This window comes from Delphinapterus leucas, chromosome 18 (assembly GCF_059928025.1).
Source record: "Delphinapterus leucas isolate spDelLeu-1000000601 "Yukka" chromosome 18, BTC_Dleu_Yukka2, whole genome shotgun sequence".
Lineage (NCBI taxonomy): Eukaryota > Metazoa > Chordata > Mammalia > Artiodactyla > Monodontidae > Delphinapterus > Delphinapterus leucas.
Genome location: NC_143146.1, coordinates 32,602,958 through 32,628,105, shown reverse-complemented (window position 1 = coordinate 32,628,105; position 25,148 = coordinate 32,602,958). Strand labels below are relative to the sequence as shown.

The window sequence follows — 25,148 nt, the reverse complement described above, 5'->3', positions numbered from 1 at the left end:
TATAAATCATTGCAGAAGTCTTGTTGATCACTTAGGAAATAAATTAAAGCATATTTATATTTAAAACATTCCCAGGTTATCCCTTTCCAAACTTCAAACCTTGTAATCTCTCTTCAGCTTGTTTATTCTGCAGTGAATGCTGAAAATCTACTGGCTTGGTTAAGAAGGTTTACATATTTTCCCAGCACAGGGTGCCGGCAAGTTGTGGCTGTATTTGGTGCTTTCAAATGGAAAATCATTTGATCTTCACCTACAGTTCCAATAAACCCTTAATTGTATAGAGGTAACATTTATGTATGTTTTTTTATTGAAAACATTTATTCTGGTTACAAATGAAATATGTGGCAATTGTGAAAAATTTAGAAACTATTGAAAAGTATAAAGCAATGTAAAACCACCCATCATTTGACCATCCAATGAGAGCCACCAAAATACATACGTGTTTTGTATTTTCATCTTTGGGTCTGTGTTTATAAAAACCTCTTTACTTTGTTTTACTTAACATGTCATGAGTATTTTCCCATGTGACTAAATATCCTTTAATAATATGAAAATGGTAGTAGATTCAGTGGCTGCTATTGAACTACTTTCCTATCGTTGGATACCTGGGTTCTTTTCAGTGTATAATGTAATATTTTTCCTAGAGGGAGAATTATCTATTGTTTTAAACGTTGTTTACATTTTAGCCTCCTTCTGCTTATTGTCAAACTGTCCTCTTCAAAATTTACACAAGTTTACACAACCATCACCAGTGGATAGATAGACACAAAGGCATGAAGAGCCAGCATTGGGCTTAGCATATCCCACTATCCTTACACATTTCATTCACAAATTAACCTCCAAAGGCGTGTTTTCTTGTGCCCCGTGCACAGTTCACTTGAGCATTCAGTAGGAGTGCCTCACAGCCTAGGACCATTAGTGCTTTTGTCATCACATGAACAGCAATTGGCTCAAAACACTGCTCATTGTGATGCTGGTGATGAGGCCTCCTTAGTGTTCTAAAAGATTGGAACTACTTCAGTTCAGGATTTTTCTCTTGACCTTTCCTAACATGTTGAGAGTCAGAATTCAAATACTGTACAGTTTAAGCTACAGTATGCCTGCCCTGTAACTTGGTTCAAGGCATTTATAGTTGTCTGCTTATCATACTAACAAGGTGGAAAAAGCAATCCCAGTACCCCCAAAAGGTAAAATACTGTTTGTTGTATATTACTAGAGTTTTGAAAATAGGATAAATTATAGTACATTTAGGAATAAGTGCACATTGAGAGTTTTATGAGATATTTCAGGAAGAACACGTTTAACTCCAAACTTAAATATAAAATTTAATTCCTTAAGAACTGAGGTTGAGAGAGTAAAAAAATAGAATATGAAGCTTTTTTCTTGACATCACTTTAATTTATACAAAAAGAAGTCTATAATCCTATTTAAATTACATACTGTTTCATCACAAAAGGAAAGGACATCTTTTCTCGTGTGTCTTAATTTTTTGAGTCAAAATGGTTTGAATTTTGGCTAATCTCATTTGAAGCTTCTGTTTATTGTGTTCTTTTCTCAATGGCATTTTTTTCTTTTTATGTGGGGGTACAAGCAGTTGCCATTAATGAATAGAAAAGATTAAAAGTGTGAAATAAAGGACAATAATTCTGTCTTACGTTCCTACTGATACAGATTCTGACACTAGGTGGATAATCAATGATTATCAAAAAAGTCACTTTAAATTGAATAATCTTACCCTAGAGGAGAATTTACTCCCTTATTAAAAAAAAAAGAAAAAGATTTTTATTCTTTGTTGTGCTTTTTCTATGGCCCAATATCACTCGGAAATTTGACTTTGATTTTACCGAGTTGCAATTTTCCATGAATAGTTTCCAAAGTGAATAAAATGTTGTCAAAAATACTCTAGATCCCTTAATTTCAAGCTCTCCGTGACGTGTCGGCCGAACAACTGAATATAGATATTTCTTTTGCCGTGTCTTCCTGCGAACATTGCCCTAGTGATAGCTTCATATTTCTCTCATCTCATCATTCAGAAGCTATTTATCCATTTTTTTCCACTGCCTCCTTCAAACCTCCCCTTCCCCCATCGTTGAATGCCTATTCAGCCTCCACACATTCAGGCGTATTTATTCCCGTAAAGATAGTGACACTTAGGGTTTATTCTAAGACTAAATCTGTGTTGCCCAGTGACTAAGGACTCAAGCATGCACACTGCTTCTGTGCTTACCCTCCTACCTAACTTGACTACTCAACTTTTCTTCTTTCTTTCCCTCCGAATTCTCTGTTTTGGCACAGTTCAGTTAACACACCACTGCCAGGCCACTAATTGATTTTTGAAACCTGACATTTGTTTTTTGTTTTCTCCTATCTTCCCTCATGGTACAGCACTACTAAGCAGGAAGGAATGCAAAGAACTAGAAAGTTCAAAGTAATTGAGTATCTGTCCATTCACACTGTCTGGCTTCACGCCAATGCAGAACCTGGAACATTTGAAAAATATTTATCAAGTTTTAACCCTTTTGGCTAAGTCAGTGAAGCAGGTTTGCAGCTGGAGCATTTGTGTTCACAGCAACAGCAAGTAAGCTTGGTTGAACATGTCTTTTATATGTTCAGAACCGCATGGCAAATGTCTCAGAAAAGGATTTCTTTCCAATTTCTGTACTATTGTACAGTGCTAAGCTAATTATTTTCTGTGAGACTGCAGACCTGGGTATTTCAGAGAAACTGTTACTTAAAAGTGGCAGCCCTATTTCATGAACCCTTATGTCAGGAATGAAATTTAAATAAATGCTACTGTATTTGAGCAAAAAAGATTGTATTCAGCTTTTCTGCTGTAAATATGTTTCGAGCCCAACCATAGGTAGGTTCATATCTGCATTCATTAAGAAAAGTGGAAATATGAAAAAAAATTTAAAGGGCTATAAAAATATTTTATTAAAAGTTTATCAAATAGCTTTTTTTTTTTGCATTGGAAATGCTTTTGTAAATGAAAGCATGTTAAAAAATGGTGTGAAATGTAGAAATAATTCCAGTAAAATAACTGGATTTTATTGTAGCGAAAGCTTAGGTTGAAATAACAGGCCATCAACGCTCTGGTTAAAAAAAAAAAAGAGAGAGAGACAAAAGGAAAGGTCTAGATAGGTTTAAAAGCAAATTAAAATATAAATAGATACCAACTTGTATTAAATCTAAGTTAGATTTAAAGTTAAAAAGAATACAAAATTGTACTGAGTTATCTATATCACACAGGTTTGATCATGTTATCAGCATTAAGTACTAAAAATCTTGCAAGGTTCAATATTTTTTTAAAGTTACATTAAATCCCATACCAATTCTATAATCTGTTTCTAAATTATTTAATTATATAATTGGGTTCAATATCAGAGAAAATCAGGGCGGCTTTTTAAAGGTGAAGGTGGATGGTGTGAGATTGCTTAGAAAAAAATTTGCCAAAACACATTAAATAATACTTTGGTAACATGAAAGTAGTCGTCAACCATTCTCTGAAATCAGTGATCACAGCTCTAAAAATGAATCATTAACAAGAACAGAATGAAAAGGAGAAAAAATATATTTTACAGCATAATTTTATGTTTTCTAATAATAAACACCTGTAACACTTTGTGTATATAAACTTTTTTAATCTACACACTGAAACGAGATCCCTATCTTTGTTAGATTCACTTCTTGAGGAGAACATTTTCCTAAGAACTCTTTTTTGTAATAGCTGCCTTACTGTGAAGTGATGTTGTATATGTAAAAATGTCTAATGGTATAGTGTTCTGTCATCATATATACACATATGTAGTAATATTCCAGGCATTTTTATTTCAATGTATTGTTAACGGCTTCCCAATAAGCCAGATAAAAATCTTGTACAAGAACATTAAAGATTAAGGAAAGTGCTTTCCTTAGGTGATTGCTGGCAAAAATTCACCTTCCCATTATAACACAGTCAATGGACAGTGATATATTTTGGCTATTACTTTCCTACAAATTTGGATTCCCAGTTTTCAGAGCTGCTGCCTATCTAACGTTTGTGGCTTCTTTGGTTGCCTTTTCGTAGGAGTAGGTGCCATGGTGAAAGGTAAATGTGCTATGTTTCTGTTTTGTAAATATTAAACTCCACTTTTTGAACACACAGTGGTAGCAAAAATAAGTCAAAGATGTAATGTCTATTTAAATACGTTTCATCTAGTCGTCAGTGCTTAAATTAGATTGCATGCTTTGGCTAGAATCAACAGTGTAAATATTAAAAACTTCAAAATTCATATGACCCATCCCCCTCCTCTCCATACACGGATACGAGGTTGAAGTGTGTGTGAAAACTACTCCTACCCATTTAAATACTGTAGGGAAAGAAAAAAAAAGCTTTTATGTAAGGACTTAAAAAAATACTTGCCATTAAAACTTTTATTCAGGACATTCCAAATTTGCTTTGCTAAATGGATATATTCACTGCTAAAGATACACAGAGACAAGAGCTGTTTTTAAATTTATCACACCGCCCCTAGTTCTGCGCTAAAGAAAGTACATTTTGTATATTTAAAAATACACGCTCATTAAACAAAACTCTTCAAAACCCTAGCGCCCGCACCTAGCTGCCTTCTAGGTTTCAGCTTGTGAGTTTCAGGTCCTTGCACAACACCTAAGACCTGCAAAACTCTTTTTTCTCTCTAATCCTGGCAGAGAACAGTCCGTAGAGATCTCCCTCCACGTCTCCACCCGAATTCCCTCTCTTCCCCAGATTCCACCCGCTTCTTTCCTTCCTCCGCCCCCAGCTCCGCCAGCCCAATCTGTCAGAGAAGTTGTGTACAAACTGCGCGGCCGCCCTGCGCGCGAAGCTCGTGGCCCGAGAGGGGTGCGGTCCGCCCGGCGGAGGCGGAGCTCTGGGCAAGCTTCTCCTTTCTCATAGGCTAGCCGCTCCAGCCCGGCCGGCCTCGGGGCCTCGGGATTCGCCGGAGCGCTGCCAGTCTCGCCGCTGTGCCCCGCCCCCCAAGAGTTGGGTAAAATAGAGGCGGGCGTCAAGTGTCAGTAGTCGCGGGGCAGGTACGCGCGCTAGCAGCTCGTTCGGGGACACCGGCAGTGGCGGGAGCGGGCTCCGGGGGAGCGAGGGAGCGGGGCGGGGCGGGAGAAAGTGGTCGCCGGGAGGACATCGGCTTTCACGCGAGGCGGAGCGGAAGAGTTTGGGTTTTCGTGCGCGCCTTCAAAAACCGCGCCTGGTGTGAGCTGAGGGGTCCACCCGGAGCCTCCCCTCCTCCGCCCGCCGCCCCGCGCCGAGCTCGCCGGCCCGAGTCAGCGTGGGCGACGTGGGAAGCTCGCTCAGCCCGCACCCCGCGCCCGGAGCCGACCCCCGAGTTCCCATGGCTACGCGGGTGCTGACCATGAGCGCCCGCCTGGGACCTATGCCCCAGCCGCCGCCCCCGCAGGACGAGCCCGTGTTCGCTCAGCTCAAGCCCGTGCTGGGCGCCGCGAACCCGGCCCGCGACGCGACGCTCTTCCCCGGCGACGAGCTGAAGCATTCGCATCACCACCCGCAGGCGCAGCCCGCGCCGCCACAGCCGGCGCCGCCGCCCGCCGCCGGCCCGAGACTGCCAGCCGAGGAGCTGGTCCAGGTAGGAAGAGCTGCTCCCCTCCCTCCGCCTCCCTCCCGGGACTCGGGCGTGCCCCGCCGCTGCGACGCGCGGGCGACAGGGGCCGCTCCAGGCTGGGGCGCGCGTCGGGGCGCACCGCGGCCCGGGTCTGGGGGGCAGCCCCGCCCTGCCCTCCTGGCCGGGCACTCGCTTTTCGCCGGGAGAAGGTGGGGGTACCTGAAGGGGAGGGTCCAAGGGGAATCTGCCCTGGCAGCTCTGTCCGGGAAAGGGTAAGGAGAGAACTGGTGCTCACACGCACCTTAGTTGGTTTTCTTCCACTCGGGGGATGAAACCTCGTACCTCACGCCCTACTTCGCTTCGATTCCGCGTGTCCTCTTAATCCCGCCTCCTGCCGCTGCCCCGGCCTTGGACTCTCCCCCTACCCACCCCCGTCCCACGCTGTCCCGGGTTCAGTGGAAACGCAAATCGGGGTGCTGTAGGGAGGCCCCTCGGGGTGCTAGTTTCATATCCCTTGGCGCAACCTGCTTTAGACGCTATCGTAGGGCTGCCTTTGGGAAACGGGAGTTGGGAAAGCTAAGGTGGTGTTGGAGCGCTTATTTTAACTTAAAAAGAAAGACAAAGAAAGACCGGGGGTTGTTGGTTTCTTCATGTGCGTGTAAATTTCCTCTTGGAGCCTCGATGAAAGCTGGCAGTTGGCTTTTACACTTGCCCGGCAGCCGAATTAGAGCAACCGCCTGTTTCTTTCGCCCACGCAGGGAGTCATATAGCCCAGAAAAAACTTCCCGGGACTTTTAGCCTGTCCCAAGGAAAAAAAAAAAAAAAATTGGAAACATACCCACATGCAAACAGCTGGAAGAGCTAAAATCAGAAACCACTAACCACCATGGGAGCGAAGTGCACGAAAGGGTTTAGTTCGGTTTATTTCAAGACGCCTCATTTAATAGACCCTTGGTACACTGTGTATTTGCTACCCAGCTTCTGCTCCGGGAGGTCTGCGAGTGTCGCAGTGCTGTGAAAGGGCAGTGGCATTTGTCAGAGAAGTGACTTACAAGACCAGAGCGTTAATTTTTATTTTTAAATCGTGTCTATGCGGGAGACACGGTCTATATCCACATCGAATGATTCGGGGTCTGATTTGAAACACTTGAAATTAAGTAGTAGCAGAAAATGACTGTATTATTCACTGGTTAGGATACCGTGGTTGATCGTTCTATGAGCATCTAGTTTGGGGTGCTTTGTGTGTGTTTGTGGGGTTTTTTTCTGTTGAAATTTCCTTTCAGTGTAAAAAATTGTAGAAGTTTATGTTATACCAGGAAAGACGATAGCTGGAAAAGACGGAGGAGACCAGTTACAAGCTGGGCTGTGTCCTAAAAAAAAAAAAATCACCATTTTAAAATGATTTGGTTATTTGTCAGTTTGCTGCTTAGAAGACACAAGAGGATAAGGTTGAGCTTTTTACAGAGTGAGGGGGAATGTAGCATTGGCCCACTGAGGAGCACACGATAAATCTTTGGCTGATGACTGTGCTGGCGACAGGCAGCCTATCCCCACCCATGGGCCCCTTAGCACCACTCTACCAAGGGAATGGTTTTCCCCTAGGTAATTAAAGATCTGTTTTAGATAGGGATATGAATAGGAACATTTCATTATCATATTAACCAATTACAGAATCTGCTGATTAAAATCAACATTTAGATCAAATGGTGAAGGGTGAAGTTGGTTTGTTCTTTTCAGTGGATACTATGTTTTGCTCAAGACATTGTATTTAAGTTTCCACTGAACTATAAAATGGAAAAGGCACTGAAATAGCCAAGGAATATGTTTTATATTAAATATTTTAGCAATATCTACCCAAGCAAAAAAAAGGAGAGAGAGAGAGAAATTTTTCAATATTATGGTTAAGGTTTGCTGGGTTTTTTTTCTTTCTGTTTTAAACACTGAATTTACCTGTATGACATGAACAGAATCAAGGTAATTTGGCCATATTACAATACTGTATTTCAGCTGCAAACTTAAATGTAATGGGGCAGGGAACCTTGCTTGTACGTGAGTGATGATAAAGTATATTTTATTATTGCATCAGAAAGGAATATTTTTTCTGTTTGCTTCCTTTTGCTTCTTGGTTTGTCTCTTTCACTTTTTATCTGGGGTTGATTGGGGACTATTTTACCAAATACTTGTTAAACACAGTTTCGTAAGTTTTTGGTGAACCATTTTGTTACACAATTGACAAATAAACCAGATATGTTTATAAGCAACACTTAGGAGTTTGCCTTAGTACTTTTCATAAGGATTGTTGGGGGGAATTTTTAGTAAGCACAGTTTGTCCTTCCTGAGATGATGAATTGGGTGGATTATACATGTTTGTATCTCTTCTTTTTTAGACAAGATGTGAAATGGAGAAGTATCTGACACCTCAGCTTCCTCCAGTTTCTATAATTCCAGAGCATAAAAAGTATAGACGAGACAGTGCCTCAGTCGTAGACCAGTTCTTCACTGACAGTGAAGGGTTACCTTACAGTATCAACATGAACGTCTTCCTCCCCGACATCACTCACCTGAGAACTGGCCTCTACAAATCCCAGAGACCGTGCGTAACACACATCAAGACAGAACCTGTTACCATTTTCAGCCACCAGAGTGAAACGACAGCCCCTCCTCCGGCCCCGACCCAGGCCCTCCCTGAGTTCACCAGTATATTCAGCTCCCACCAGACCGCAGCTCCAGAGGTGAACAATATTTTCATCAAACAAGAACTTCCTACACCAGACCTTCATCTTTCTGTCCCTCCCCAGCAGGGCCACCTCTACCAGCTCCTGAATACACCGGATCTAGATATGCCCAGTTCTACAAACCAGACAGCAGTGATGGACAGTCTTAATGTTTCAGTGTCGGCCGCCATGGCGGGTCTTAACACTCACACCTCTGCCGTCCCGCAGACTGCCATGAAGCAATTCCAGAGCATGCCCCCTTGCACATACCCCATGCCAAGTCAGTTTCTTTCCCAGCAGGCCACTTACTTCCCCCCGTCACCACCAAGCTCAGAGCCTGGAAGTCCAGATAGACAAGCAGAGATGCTCCAGAATTTAACCCCACCTCCATCCTATGCTGCTACAATTGCTTCTAAACTGGCAATTCATAATCCAAATTTACCTGCCACCCTGCCAGTTACTTCGCAAAACATCCAGCCTGTCAGATACAATAGAAGGAGTAACCCCGATTTGGAGAAACGACGCATCCACTACTGCGATTATCCGGGTATGTGATCCTACCTGGTTGAAGCATCGATGTGTATTTAGTGTGTGTTTGTGTGTGCCTTTTTATACGGGAGAGTAGTGCTTGACAATAAAAAAAAAAATTCACCTACTCTGTTCTTGTCGCATCCCAGTCTCTGTGCCTTACCCAAGTTTGTAACCATTTAGTTACCTAGTGTTTATGTGATGTGTTAAAAAAGTCTGGAATATTTGGAAAAAAAGATTACTTTGGACTTTTTTCTCTTTAATATTATATACCTTAGAGTCTTGCTACATTTTCCTTGTTTACCGTAGCAATCTAAATTGGAGTTCTTAATTCTACATTAAGTACTCTGAAAAGGGATTACTTAAGTAAGGTAGGGGAAAATAAGGGGTGGGAATGAAGAGTAGGTTGCTACAAGGCAGAACTATCTACAGAATAGATTTCAAGGTTGGTTCTGATAGCATGTGAACATACGCTCATTCTTGAATGAGATACGTGGCCCAAAATATAAACTGATGACGGTTATGAATATATCTATAAGTTGCTGGCATAAGCTAGTTTATGATTAATACAGGGTATAATTTATTATACATGATATGGCATGACATACTAAATGAAAAAACGAGAAATGTGGGAGTACAGAAAATTGCAGTCATCTTGGATAATGGTTTAACGTTGTCAGCTCTAGAGCCATTAAAATTTTTTAAATCACTGAAGTATGTGTTACTAGTGTAAAGCACCTACTGGTATAAGCACACATTTCCCATTTGTAGCTTGGCTTGATTGCCTGCTCTCTTTCTGCTAAAGTGATACATAAAGCAAATCACATTATACCTTTAATCAGGTAGTAGGGGAGTATGCTTTAAGACATCTCTTAAAATTGAAGTTTCAAATACCTCCTTGTGTGAGAGATTTCTTCTTTAAAGCCAGATTTTAAACACCGAGTCATCAAATGTAAAGATTGCAAAAGGATCTCCAGAATGACACGCTGTTCTTCTCCTTTATTTTAGGCTGCACAAAAGTTTATACAAAATCTTCTCATTTAAAAGCTCATCTGAGGACTCATACTGGTATGTTAATTTTCTTGTTAATTCTGTGAGTTTTGTAAACAGTGTTAAGTGGTATTCATCCTCTAAAAGCCAACACGTGGTTTGATCTCTTCTTTCTTCTTTCAACTTTTACTTTTTTAATGGCCTACCTTTTCAGCACTGGCCTGGCTCAAAATTCAGTTCAGTGAAAAAGTTTGGTTCCAGGAAGGCTGACGTTCCCTCACTAAGGCCTTGCCCTGTCACCTCACATAGAATTAATTGCTCGCAAACATAAACAACGAAGTTTACTAATGGATTTTAAAACTTTAATGGCACTGTTATTCCTATCTTGAAGGAAAAAATGTAACTCATTTTCTCCCTCCGCAGCAAATCAGTTGGCTTCTATAAAACTATATCAAACACTAAAACCTTTTCTATTTAGCATGTAAAGCATAACTGCTGAATACAGCATCTTTAGTTTCACCTTAACCTAAAATATCTGCGTTTAGCATGTTTTCCGTGCTTGGTGAAAGGTAGGGTCGAAATTGCAGAGTATTAAAATCAGGCAAAACTGGGGTCGTGGTTTAAAAGTTACTCTACATCCTACCCCAGCCCATATTTTATACATCGGAGAGACTTTATCTTTATTCTAGCTTGTATCTCATCCGTGTCTAACATGTTTAGCCCCTATAATTTTGTGAATACATATCTTGTCAGATCTATACAATCATTTAAAAATGCTTTTTCATTTTAAAACTTTACATCAGAACTCATTTGAGGACGAAACGAGGTGGCAAGCTGTAAAAGCCTCCAAGTACCCAAAGTATTTGCAAATATATAGGTGGTTACTGTTCGTGATTTTCTTAAAAGGATAGCCCTAAAGGGAGGAACCTATACAAAGTGATGTTTTGGGTTTTTTTCTCTCAGTAAATGCAGCTTTAACCTAAAGTTCAGAGAATAAGTTTGCTAATAAAAGCAATGACTTAGCAAAATGTTTTATTCCATCATTGCTATGGAAACCAAAGTATTCAACAGTTCCTTTGAATGGGTTGTTGGATTAGTCTGAGGACTTGAATCTCCCCAGGCTGGATGTTACTATGGAAATTGAGTTTTGATAAATGAAACAGTTATCTCTTAACTGCTGCATTAAAAAGTAAAAGCCTTTGAACAAAGGTCAGTGCTGAGATCGAGCTCTAAGAGGAATATGGCTGCAGACATTTTGTATGCACGTTAGGAAGTATTACTTGATATCGCAGTGATAAACACTACTTCTTCAAACCTGAATAGTGTTGGCGACAACGTGGTAGATTCCAGGGCTTTCTGAGCAATTGCTTTTAAAGAAAAGACATCTTATGTATTTATCAGTGAAACCAATGGGTTAATCCGGCCCAAAGTTTTTAGATAGAGACAGATTGATTATGTAAAAGGAAAGATCCTACCTCAGCAGCCCAAAGTAGAAGTTATATTTATAGTTAAACAAACAGCCATTAAGCATATAAACTCAACCTGAAGTTTTCAGAATACATATGACAAGGCCATGAAAACATTCCCTATAGAAATACTAAACTATCCTTTATGTGTTATATATTAAGGAAACATTGAAAATGGGTTTTTACTTGAATTTTGATTAAGGAGAAGAGGAAATACCTTCAAAACTTCTGAACGATTGTTTTATTTTCCTTTGAAAGTCCTTGAAACAGGAGCTAGAAAGGAGAGAACACGTTTCTCCTGAGGTTAAAGTCTCCTAATAAAAGAGGAGGGCGATACTGTATAACGATGTAGTCAACTGCTTATTGCAGGGATGTAGTCAGAGCATATCTAAGTGGCCTTGTAACCCCTGTCAGGGTTTAGTGCTCTGAACGCTTATACCTAGGATTCTGGAACTTGACCTGCTGGCAGAGAAATTTAATAGTGGGTTGTCTTAACAATGCTCGTACTTAAAAAAAAAAACAACTAAAAAGAAGATGTAGGCCTAGTTTGGGTCCCATGCATCGACTTTTTCACCAGATCATAAATGTGTGGCCATCGACCTCTGATGAGTGAGACCCTGTAATCCAGTTTAATAAAGTTTTGTTTGATAGCCTTTCAGATGCCTTGGGGAGGGTTTGTAGCAGACTTGTTCATCTGGCTAAACCCGTTCTTGGGTAATCATAGAGCATTGAGGTTGTTTTCTCCTCATTTCTAGTTTCTAGACAATGCCTTTGAAAATTACCTGTGCTCTCTCATTGCATCCTCCCCTCCCTGCCTGTTGTTTTTTAATGAATGTATCTGAAGCCAGCGAAGTCTTTTTTTTTCTTCTTCTTCTTTTAAAGGCCCAGGTATTTCTAAGTAACTGCTCTCATGTATTAGATTTTTGTTTTCTTTCTGTCTCCCGCCCACCCCCTGCCCACCTCCCCTGACAATTTTTTAGGGGACTTGAAAAACAATTTATATGGGAAGGTCGATCTTGTTTTTGATATCAAAAATAAAAAATGACTTTTGAAATGATTGCCATTTTGCAGGCAGAATGTGAAGGACCCTAGGATTTCTTTGGAATATAATTGTGATTGCTTTAAAATGTCTAGTTACCTTATGTTTTAAAAACGATTTAAGCAATTAAAACAGCCTATGCCTGAGTTCTATTTAATTGCATATTCTGGATTTTTAGATTGCAAATGCTTCTTGACTTAAAAATTGAACCTAAGGAAATAGTCCTTCCAAAACAAGACCTTTTTAAAAAAATTTGGGATGAAAGAGTAGAAAATAATCAGTTTCTTGAACCAGAAGTCTCATAGCATTCAAGTTTTTCTAAGTTTATACACTTCGATTTCTTTATTCAGAAAGAATATGCAAATAATAAAAAGTTCTATATATGGGTAGACAGGATACCTGAAACGGATGTTTCCTCTTTTCTAGGGAAAAAACTATTTCACTTAAAAACATGCTGCATCCTTTATATACATGTGGTACCATACTTATAAGCCTATACGGGTACCCTTAAACGTGTGTAGGGGTGTTTGTGTGTTATTTGTAGTGTGTGTATATACATGTCATGCCTCTGGTTAGAAATAATTATGGCTGCTTCTAGGCAACAGTGTCAAGAAGTGTATATTTCCAAATAAAATTATTTGCACTCTTAACAGCATTTAAATTCGAACATTCTACTGAAATTTGTGTAAGCCTCATGATGTGTACAAGGGTCTTTACCCATTGCCATCATCTGAAAGCTGCTCCCAAGCACCTTTTTAAAAAAGAGATTCACATACCATTCTGCCCTTACAAATCAAGGTGACTGTTAAACTGATTCATAAATCAAAAAGAATATTCTGCGGCAACCAGCAGTATCATACATCTTACTGTCTTTAATTTCGTAGTGAAGATTTTAAAAACTTCTGAGCACAGGCTTGGGGCCAAAATATAGGAAAAAGTTAAGACTATATATAACAAAGAAAAATTTGCAAGAAATTGAAAACATTTCTCATCATCTGATACTGGTTTCTTGAGTGTGGAAATTTCTTTGAAAATTGTGTTTACACATTAGTAAAAAGTACTTACTTTCCAAAGAAAGAGTTCTGAAGAAGTAAATAGTGAACTCTGAATACAGATGTTTGAAATCTGAGTAGTTGTAGTCACATGTATGGCTGTGCACTTAACCCTAGAGTATATACTAAAGCAGTTGGGAAAAGCGGGTATGGTAACATTTTAAGGTCCTTTGTCAGCTGTCTGGAGCCGGGCAGAAAACGAGCATCTGTGCAGAATCTGAGCAGCACACGCACTGGGCTCCAGTATCCCTTAGACCCAGACTCTGCACGGGCTGCCACGTGGGGACTAAATGACCCCAGAACGCCCTGCCATGGGTTGACAAGAAAAGGACCATTGGAAACACCCCACAGAAGAAAATGGAAACGTAAATAACATAACAACACAAAATGGACTGTGGGTGAAGCACTATCCTGTTAGAATCTCACAGTGAGCTGTATTTGGGATTCCTTGTTTAAGAAAGAATTTCACATTAAGCTTTGCAAAGATTTTGAGCCCAAGCCTACTTGTAAAGAGACTAAATTCCTACGTTCTGCCTTACTTGCTCTGTAGAACACTTTCTTTTCTAATGACATTTATATTAAGATGTTACCATGTATACTTTAAAATACAGAATCTCTGCTAGAGATTTATTGCTAAGCATTGATTTTAGTTTCAGTTTGGGTACTAAAAAATCCTTAGGTATAAATTCCTGTCTAGTTCCTTGCTCTACACTTATTATCCATTAAATATATTAGGTATGGATTTTTATTTTAAAATACTGACCATGTTGATAATAAAGGTATTTTGATTTGTAGCACTTCCCCACAAATAGAAAACATTCATAATGTTCTGAGCATGAGTTACTCCTTTTGTGGAACTGTGGGAAGTGGTAAAACACTTAAAAAATATAGGAAGGACTTCATTTCCTTAAAAGATGATTTAGAGCTAAAATCAGCGTATGATTGTATATATGGCCTTAGTGGAGATCATGCAGTTTGGATCTAGAGATCAATATTGGTTAAATGTGTAACCTGTGTTATCTGTAGAGGCGAAGAAGTTTTGCAGCATGAAATTATTTAGTGCTCAGTGATTTTTTTGAGTCTATATTTGAAAACTATGTAGGAAAAAGTATCACATTTAGCCTGTGTTATATGTTACTAGTTAAACATTCTTAAATTATTTTTGTTTGCAGCTTTGAAATTTATTTTCTGTATTGACAATTTCAAGTTAATGTAAACAAAAAAAATAGTGGCTTAAAGAGATTCTCTGGTTCAGACCCCTGGAAAGGTATTTATGAGCGTGAAAGCTTAGAAACAATTTCTTTTTAATGACTCACTGGGAAGATTAAACTTTGCTTTTGGGACTTGTTCTTTCATCGAAAAACATTTACATAGGAAATTGATTAAACGTTATTTTGAGATGATAAAGCTTATGGAAGGTTAAGAAGTATAATTTGATTAAGTAAACGTTTTTGACTGATCTTGTGGAGGATCCAAAGAGAATCTCTTCTTCCTTCTGTTTTTATAAATTAGTGGGAGAAGGTGGTTCATAGATGGATTAAATAGAATTGCTGAAGTTGAGACAGAAACAGTTAGCTGTGAAGGTAGTGAGAATGTAGTTTTTTTTTAAAGTAATGGTTTAATCACCAAAGGTTTTTACTTTGGCAGATATTTTTAGCTCTATAGAAAGTAATAGTTGTTGACTTGATGAGCTACGTCTTTTCAGGTGAAAGATTAGAAACAAAGTAATGTCCTACTTCAGTAAGTGTCTCTGTAGCAGCATTCCTATTCTGTCAGCCTGTATTATTTATATTCAAGGATCTTTAACAACTCTGATTAAGGGTGAGTTACTGTTTTAGAAGTACACCATAGGTAGCTTTCATTAAAAAACATCGGGGCAAAAGAAAATACTTTTGACTACTTTATAAATATAAACCTTTAAGAGTTGGGAAGAATCTGCAGGTCAAGGTAACCACGTTAAGTGCAAATTAAAGGAAAGGATATCTAGTACTCATTCAGTGCTAGAAAAATGAAAACAGAATTTTTCTGTTTTGGTTAAAAAGGAGAAGGTAAAATATTTCACCAAGACTTTGCTTTTTTAAAAAAAAAATTCGGTTTGGGCTCTTATTACAAGAAGGTGAATCTGAATGTTGTCTTTTTGTCAGGAGACTCAGGAATTGGTATTTCATTAACACTATCAATGATAGAGGATGTTTTTGTCCAGAACCCCTAGGAGAAGTAGCAGAGAGGAGCTTAGGCGCCTAGAGATTGGTCCTGCTGGGGTAGAGATATCCTGTCACCCAGGATATCACACCCACCCCTGTCCCCTTCAGGTGTGGCAGTTCCCTGGCTGCCTTTGGCCAGCACTAGGGGCTCCACAACTGCTTGGTTTTCACCAAATCCAGTCCAGTTCTGGAAGAGAAAGCTCATTTACATAGTTGATTTATCCTTGGACAACTTCAGGATGGATAATCAACTGATTCTGAACATGTCCTTCTGAAGAGGCTAAAAGTACGGTCCTCGCCTAAATGTACCTTTAATCAGATTACACTCAGTGGTCCTCAGCAAAACAGAACCAGGCAAAGCCCTGCTGCAGGTGGGTTCGTAGAAAAAAGAGACACAATATGGTGGCCTCACACTAGATGCTTCCCTGTCTCTTATACCTTCCCTCCTTTTCGTGAATGAAAATTCCCAAGTTGGTCAGCCTTGGGCCAAACGTGATTAACCAAAGGTACATGAGGAGAAGTGAGGCAATAGAAGACAGTCTCTGCCTTTGAGGAACTTTCATGGCTAGTTAAGGAGGCAAAATACAGCTATTTGAAGCCTTCATTCAGCAATATCTGTGCCAGTGTAAATCAGTCATTTAAATCACATTTAAGTGATGATGGGGATATAGAGAAGTGGAATGATTTCTCTTGGACTGTTGAGAGGTTTTCTAGAAGGAATCAGGTGAGTCCGATTTTAGAGATACACACACAGGGAGAAAGAAGGGAATTTCTTAATATATCCTTTAATTAGCCTCCTTAAAGTGAGTACGTTATTGACAGGGATACTATATCTAGTAAACATTAGGTGCATTTTGCAAATACTGGCAATACAGATCTTTGAAATGAACTGCCTACCCTTCTGTTGCCAGGTGTAGGAGATGTTCTGCAATGACCTTTAATAAAAAGATTTTTAATGGAAAATTACTGACATAGATATATAGAAATATGAATTAATGAGCCCAAATCATCTTGCTTTATCTGTTTTTTAAGATACCTAACATTTCCCTGTGAGTTTATTTAATCTTGGATTAAAGCTTCTTTTTTTTATCCTTTTACTAGAATGTATACTGTTTCAGCTCTAAATTCCTTAAGTCGCTAATGATGGGAAAGATCTAATTATTCTTGAATTGCATGAAAATATTTTCCTCCTGAAATAAGAGCTCATTTTGAGCATCAAGGACTCAAATTCTAAGAATTAAGCTTAAGTATTGACTATTGAAATAATTTTATTCCACTTTAACAGTCAGAATAGAATATGGATGTTAAGCTCTCTGAGGCCAGAGACCAAGTCTTATTCGTTGTGTTTTGCAAGTCGCTTGGTACAGGTCACACTCATCAGTACAGGTTATACTCTCCTTTACTAAACATTGACTTGAATTTTGATGATTTTGGGCCTCTGTCAAACGTAATTGATTGGATTTATTTTTTAGCCATCAGGAAGGAAACCAGGTACACAAATTTGCTGTAACAAAAACGTTACCTAAGATAACTATTGTAAGATAAATATTGCCATCTGTGATATTTTTCTTTTGTTAGAAGAATCTGTGTAGAACATTCTAGGGAAAGGCCTTGGTGTGAGTCTATTGAGTATGTTCAGCAGAGCAGAGAAACTTTTCCCATTCTATTGTGGTAGATTCAAAAGTCATTTCTTAATCTATTCAGCAGAAGAAAAAACATCGCTAAAGACTTTTCAAATACTTTACAGACATGTTCTGCTAACCCACTGAAGTTCCTTTAGCCTGGGGTAAAAGAGAGCCGTCATTAGGTGATATTTGGGGATTGTCAGTCCCAGCATAGAACAGCTCTCAGGACTCCACAGGTCCTGAAAAGCAGGTCTCCGCCCAGCCAGGGATGGCTCAGTCGGAGTGTGTCCTGTGCTTCAGACCGTCCGTGATTTCAGGCCTGCTCTCAGTCCATTAAGCTAGTCATTAACTGACCTTCACAAGTGGCTTCAGAATCTTTAAATAGAGGTGAACAATATCTTTGTGTTCCTTAAGTCATTCATATAGAGCGTGTATTAGTGTTTGCTAATGGAGGATGTAGGCAGGACATTGAGGAAAAGTGGCAGGCCAGGCTTCTGATCGTGGAGCTCATCATTTTGCTTCTGACTCCTGGAGGTGTTGTGAGGATAAATGAGATACAAGTACCTGAGTTGGGAGTATGTGCTCAGTGTCTGCTTCTGCCTGCTCCCTTCTTCTACTGGTAATGTTTTTGCTTAACATTAATTGACTTAATCAGTATGGACCCATATGTATGTGTAACTTAACAATTTTTTAAAAGATCAGGGATTTCTAGTAAAATAGTCCTAGTAATTTTAAAAGAGAATGAGAAAGTACATACTTTATTTGAGATAATTGAAGCTTGTTTTACATGCTGTACAAATTTCTCACTTTTTTTTTCTTTTTGCCTTTGGAAAGTTTCACATTAACAGCATGAGAACTTAAAAATACAGTTGATGTTGAAAGAGCTTAACTAAATATTTTAAATTGGTGGTATTGGAAAGAGATTCTGTAAAAATCCAATTAAACTTTTGAAAGCTCTATCTTGTTGAAATAACTTAAAGGAAGTTAGTTTGGTTTCCCAGAAGTACTATGCATAGTGTTTCTGGCTGAGGAAGAAAGGCCTGAATCTGCATTTGGCCAGAAATTGGGTACCAGTTTCCTCTACAATGTTTTACTTGAGCCGTGTTGACACTTGAACAAATCCCGTAGAAACTGCCTCAAGTGGGGAATAGTTGTCCTTGCTTTTATGGTGAAGCCCTGGCCCCATAACTAACGTCCAGACAGTGGTAGTATTCTTGGCTGAATAATCTATAGATACATATAAATTGAGAGCAAACCCCCAAATGTTTTAGGAATTTTCATGGCTACCGTTTTTCAACCAATCAGTAAAGTAAACTTTTAAAAATACTGATGCAGTTTATTGCTTCCTAGCCAGTAAAAATAGTGAACAAAAAGAGTCTAGTGTCCCTTGTTTCTTAAATAAACTTTGAAAATTCAGTTCTCTTGCCATTTAATTATTCAATTCAAAAGACTAGAATGACTTCTTTTAAAATTGGGGCACTTTAGGAATTTTTTTCCTTGCCTCAGACATCAGAAATAACTTTCTTTTCCCATTAAATGACAGTAAAGTATTTAACCAACATGTTTGTTTTTGTGATTTATTTTTCACGGGGAACAAAAACAAACACTTGTGTGCAAAAGGTTAATTTTTTCTGTTTGATGTACATCTGGCATTAAGACGTTTCTATGTATTAAACAGATTACATGTGAATATAAGTGAAAGAAAAGTGGTTTATTTCTTGTTACTCAAAAGGTTTAAGTATATTAGCTTAAATTCTTTGAATTTACTCTGAGGGGGAAAAAAAAACACTTCAGGTATTGAGGTGTGCATTTTTTTTTTTAAATGGAGCAGTAGGAACCTAAAAGGGACTTAAAAACACAAAAATATCTGTGTCTTGGCTAAGAGGCAGAGGAGAGGAGAGGCGAAGGGTGGCTAAGGGGTGCACACCACAGGCGTTGAAAGGAAATCTCCTGGGAAGTAACTGGTACAAGATTCAGAGGGCTGCTCTGGCCCTTCCATCTTTGTCCTTAATGGGATTTTGTTCAGGTGTCAAGAGTGGTTATCAGGACAGCAAAAATACATTAACCACGAGCTGTGGAAATCTCAGTTGATGTGAACAATGTCTTAAAATTTGGACTCAGTTGAGTAATCTTACAACTTCCTGAATATGATCCTGCTAAATCAGGCAGAAAGGTAGTTGGATTTCATTGTGGTACTGAGTAACCAGTGTTCAAAGCACCTCTTCCCTTGCAGAAGAAAACGTTTTAAGGAATTTAGGAGTTTGGCTACTCAGAGTTTTAAAATGCTATCCATATAAAACTCAGCAGTAAGCCAGCAGTACTTTAATGTGCAGATTGACTTCACAAGCTCTCATCTTAAACAAACTCATGGAAAATCATAACAAAATAAAGCAAAAATATAGGAACTACTAGTGAATACTCAGTGAGAAGTTCTTAGGTTTGGGGATTTATTTAGAGGAATACATGATCTTAATTAAATAGAACTAATCAATTCTAAAACTGGGAGTTACGACTGCCTTATAAATAGCAAGTAGTTTTTTTTCCAAAAGTGACATTAATTTTATTTGTATATCAAAAATATGCAATGATGCAGGGTAATTGCATGAAGTCAGAAGCTGGTCTGGAGTGAAGGGTAGCAAAGGCCTTTGCCAGACCATCCGGGAGTTTCTTTGGGTGCCACTATAGGCAGAATCCTTTTGGGCTGCCAATATTGAGTGGTTTTGAAAGATTAGCAACCAGCAAACTTTAGACAACATTAAGAAAAATACAGATTGCAAGGGATAGGGCAGCGGCTCATATATCAATTCACCATTTAAGTGAAGAGAGCTGTGAAAGAACAGGAAGATTGAATTAGAGGCTTTTCTATGTTACACATACAAGCTCCATGAGGTCAGGCATTTTTGTTTTATCCTAAGCATTCAGGACGGTGCCTGGCATATAATATGCATTTGGCACGTCGTTGATGGAGTGAATTTTGCTTTTTGGCTCAATGCATTGCAGAGGAAAATTAAATGCATTTATCAGCAAATGTTAGAATTGTGGCTGTTTCATGACCCTTCACCAAAGTGAAGTTATCGGTACCAGACTTTCTGATCTGGTTGAGGAATTATTAAATAGCAAATGCATAAAGCGTTAGCACCATTCAACTTTACTCTTTTTCCAGCTTTGGTTTGCTTCAGTCTGAAAAATGGGAAGGTGTGTATGTATGTGTACTGGAGTGAATTTCAAAGAGCCAGTGCCCAGTAGTCCATGTTGGAAAGCCCTGTGTTCAAGCAAACTGGCTTACGTGCTGGACGTTCCAGTGTGGCTAATTCAGAAACTTTTAGGACCACTTTGTTGAAGTAAAGGATCTCAGTTGTGGTCCATTAAGTTTATAGTATTGATGGACAGAATACTTTTTCTCTCTGTAATTAAGTGCTCTTCTGCAAAACAGTGACTCTGTGCTAGATGACTCGAGGGGTTTTTAGTTCATCAAGGAATTCGCACACTTCCCTCCTCGGAGCATGAGTTTGAGAGAAACGCCTTAGCAGGCAGTACTGCCTGTGTCCGTGTTCCGAGTCACCCCTTCACCTCCTCCTCTTGGTCCCTTGGCACAGGTGAGAAGCCGTACAAGTGCACCTGGGAAGGCTGCGACTGGAGGTTCGCGCGCTCGGACGAGCTGACCCGACACTACCGCAAACACACGGGGGCCAAGCCCTTCCAGTGCGGCGTGTGCAACCGCAGCTTCTCCCGCTCGGACCACCTGGCCCTGCACATGAAGAGGCACCAGAACTGAGCTGCCGCTGCCGCCGCCCGCGTATCGCCTGCCGCCGCTCCTCCGCTCGCTTGGCAAAATTCTAAACTACAAACTTAACTATATAGAGAAAGATGAAAACGAAAACAAAAGACTGGAAATGTATATTTTGTATATTTGAGAAAACAGGGAATACATTGTATTAATACCAAAGTGTTTGGTCCTTTTCAGAATCTGGAATGCTTGCTGTAACCTGGCTTCACCCAGGCAGATGCCAATCATCTCAGACAGGCAGCCTCATCTCAGTGCGGATCGGGCGTGCAGGGTGTGTTTGCAGTGTTCTTCCCAAAGCACCACCGTTTAATGTGACAGTGTTTAGTAAACAAGTCAGTTGGCAGGCACAGGAAGTCGGCTGGATTGTGTGTCAAGATTTTACTTGACATCAGAGGAGTTTTTTTCAATACTAGGTAATTCTCTGGAGGTGCGCGGCATACCTGGCAATTCCAAATAGCCATTGAACAAACGTTGTTTTGTTTTTCTTTTTTAAATATGAGTTGCCTATATTTGCTCTTCGAAATTTTGTAAATATGCAAATCAGCTTTATAGGTTTATTACACGTTTTCTAAGATTCCTTTGGGGAAAAATCATAAATAATTCTTTTGAAAATAACCATGAATACATTGACAGTTAGAACCTGTGGTAAGATACCTTTTAAAACCTTACCAAATTCATTTCTCTAGGGGGAAGAGATAATAATCATTCAAATGAACTTCAAAAGCAGATTTCATGCACTGATTAAAATCAGATTGTTTATTTTAAATATGAGCAACATTTTGTATGAATTGTGAACTCGAGCTAAAAGACAGTTAACAATATTCAAAAATTAAACCTCTTACAACAAGCTGAACAGTATCATTTTTTAAAAAGACGGACTTAACGTAGTTTTCACATGGCAATGTTGAGTGTATGATGTAGTTTTTCGTATATGGAAACATGGAATTTATGATGCAGGTTTCATATATCGAGATGTTTGCTCGTGCAGTACAGTTGGTTAAATGCCAGTTTATGTCGACTTTGCATGTAATATACAGTGAGACACAGTAATTTTACCTAAATTACAGTGCAGTTTAGTTAATCTATTGTTAATACTGACTCAGTGTCTGCCTTTAATTATAAATGACATGTTGAAAACTTAAGGAAGTAAGTGCTACACATATGCAATATAAAATAGTAATGTGACACTGATGCTGTCAACCAAAGGGCAGAATGAATAAGCAAAATGCCAAAAGCGGTCTTAATTGAAATGAAAATTTAATTTTGTTTTTAAAATATTGTTTATCTTTATTTATTTTGTGGTAATATAGTAAATTTTTTAGAAAATTTTCATAACTTGATAAATTATAGTTTTGTTTGTTAGAAAAGTTGCTCTTAAAAACGTGTAAATAGATGACAAACGGTGTAAATATTTTGTAAGAGGCTTCAAAATGTTTATACGTGGAAACATACCTACATGGAAAGCATAAGTTGGTTGCTGTTTTGCTTCTTTTTCCCTCTTATTTTTGTATTGTGGTCATTTCCTATGCAAATAATGGAGCAAACAGCTGTATAGTTGTAGAATTTTTTGAGAGAATGAGATGTTTATATATATAAATGACAAATTTTTTTGGAAAATAAAAAGTGCCTAAAAGATTCATGTTGTGCCTTCCTTCTTCCCCTACCATAGCAAAAACAATGAACAAATTCCTTTCTCATAGCTATATAAAAGGGTCTGTTTTATGTGGGCAGTTAATAAGAAAACAATTCCCACTTTGAACCAGTGTCTACTTTTGTTTAAGACAAAAGAGAGGAATTTGTTTTTACAATACCGGAGGTATAAAGGGAGGCATACTTCATGAATGCTGATTTCTTTAGCCCCCCCTCTGGTCATTACACAGACACATATTGACTTTACCTTTTCAAGATCATTAGTTGAAGACACTGTGGAGCTAACTTGTATATAGCCTAGTTTTGTCAGAGGTAAACAAAACAAGAATTAGTGTTTTAACTTTTTTTTCCTTTTTAAAAGAGAAAGGGAATTTCCAGGTGGTCCAGTGGTTAGGACTCCACCCTTCCACTGCAGGGGCCCCAGTTGGGGCCTGGGTTCGATCGCTGGTTGGGAAACTAAGATCCCGCAAGCCGAGCGGTATGGCCAAAAAAAAAAAAAAACAAACACTGAGATGATTTTAACCACTAGCAACAGTACACCTTGGTTTCTAATGCCATCTCCAATAAAAAGAGCCAAGAGTTGCTCCTCGGAGAAATGGCTGATTCTGGGACTAGGGTAGGAAGCATACAAGGATGCCTGGAGCAATCTTACAGCAATGAGAAGTAAGCAATTAAAAAAAAATTCCAGGACTTCTCTGGTGGTCCAGTGGGTAAGACTCTGCGCTCCCAATGCAGGGGGCCTGGGTTTGATCCCTGGTCAGGGAACGAGATCCCCCGTTCTGCAACTAAGAGTCCACATGCTGCAACTAAGACCCGGCACAGCCTAAATAAATGTCAAAAAAAAAATTCCTACAGTGATGCTGGAATGTCAGAGCAACAATATAAAATAGGATTGGATTATAACCCAAAGTATAAAATACCCATGAGTCCATGCTAATATAAATGAGTGAAAATATAGGAAAGAGGTCTGCAGAAGAATTCCAAACAGTTTTTGTAGATCCTCCACCCTCAGAGATAGAACATAAGTCCCCGCTCGCTTTAAGTGCAGGTTGCACAAAGTGACTTTATTCCAAAGAGTACAATATGGCCAGGAGGGGAGGTAGGATCACTTTACACTTAGAGAAGCCTGCCAGACACCCTCAGCAGGTGATCAAGGTCCTCGTCAACAGCATAAGTCATGTTCATAGTGTATACTCTTGGTTTGATGTTATGAAAATGGAACTTTGCCTTGTGGTCTTCCTCCTAAAAACACATAAGCCCAGTCTAATGGTGAGAAAGACATTGGACATCCCAGTTGAGGGACATCATACAAAATACCCAACCAGTAGTCAAAACTCCAGGTTATGAGAAACAAAAATGTGAGAAGCTGTCACAGCCAAGAGAAGGCTAAGGAGACGTGACCAAGTGTAATGTAAACGAAATGGGATTCTGGAACAGAGAAAGGACGTTAGGGGAAAACTGAGGCAATCTGAATAAAGTATGGAATAGAGGAAACTGGGGGTGGGGTATATGGGAACTCTGTATTATCTTTGTAGTAGTAGTTTGATAAATCTAAAGTTTAGAGCATCTTTATTCCTGTCCTGCCCCTAGCAATTATACTCCAATAAAGACGTTAAAATAGATAAAAGTTTAGAGCAGAAGTTAGAGTGAAAGTTTAAAGTTTAGAGTGAAGGAAAAGAATCAGTATCACTATTATATATTTTCAATAAGTGGGAAAATCCCTGATGGGAAAATAAAGTGAAATTGCAGTTAATAATTTGGCATCATAAGTTTATTCAGCCTCTCTCATTATTGGACCCCTCATTCTTCCCTGTCATTCAAGTAACAGCTAGCTCAAGAATACCACACATCCGTTCCCTAGGCAGAACCTCATTTTTCCATGGGTGAAAAACATAATTTCTTTGGCTTAAATTTATTTCTAGACATTGAGATAGAAAGTGAGGCTACCAGGTTTCTGAAGCAAAGACAACTCTATGTCTAATGACAAATAAGAGGTGGGTCAGTATCCAGCTGATAATTGTAAGAATTAAGTTTTCTTGTGCGTAGAAACCTTCACTCTTGCTTTGGTTCCCGGCACTTAATTGTATTCAGCTCTCTAACACTTCAATACCATTTTACTCCAGATTACAGAGCACATCTGTTTCTAGTCTGTCTCCCTTTCTTTATTCTCCTTTCCTCCCTTTTGTAGGCTGCCCTTTCTCCTCTCTTGCCAGCTACCTGTTCACGTCCTTGTCTATCACAGCTCAGTTCAGATCCTCAGTGGAACTTCTTTTGCATTTGGAGACATTATGACACTTCAGCATTTGAATATTTTCCAACTTCTATCATACGTGTTTTTCCTCCTCAGATTGTCAGCTCCTTGGAAGAAACACCACTTCTCAGATTGCCTTTGTATTTCTGCTCTTTTTGATTGATAAAGCAGATGTCAAAAATGACTTTACGGTGCTGTGTGAATTGGCTTAAGCCCTGCAGGGGTTGAATCCGTCTGATGTTCACCAAATT

At 39.1% G+C, this 25,148-nt stretch overlaps 1 protein-coding gene across 1 annotated transcript; it reads left to right on the top strand.

The window, feature by feature from the left end:
- The first annotated feature begins 5,036 nt into the window (after positions 1-5,036).
- Positions 5,037-22,631, top strand: KLF5 (KLF transcription factor 5). The gene is made up of 4 exons (XM_022577049.2): positions 5,037-5,615; positions 7,979-8,852; positions 9,842-9,901; positions 20,806-22,631. The coding sequence occupies exons 1-4, from the start codon at positions 5,364-5,366 to the stop codon at positions 20,982-20,984; spliced, it is 1,365 nt and encodes a 454-aa protein (XP_022432757.1). The 5' UTR covers positions 5,037-5,363; the 3' UTR covers positions 20,985-22,631.
- The last annotated feature ends 2,517 nt before the right edge of the window (positions 22,632-25,148 follow it).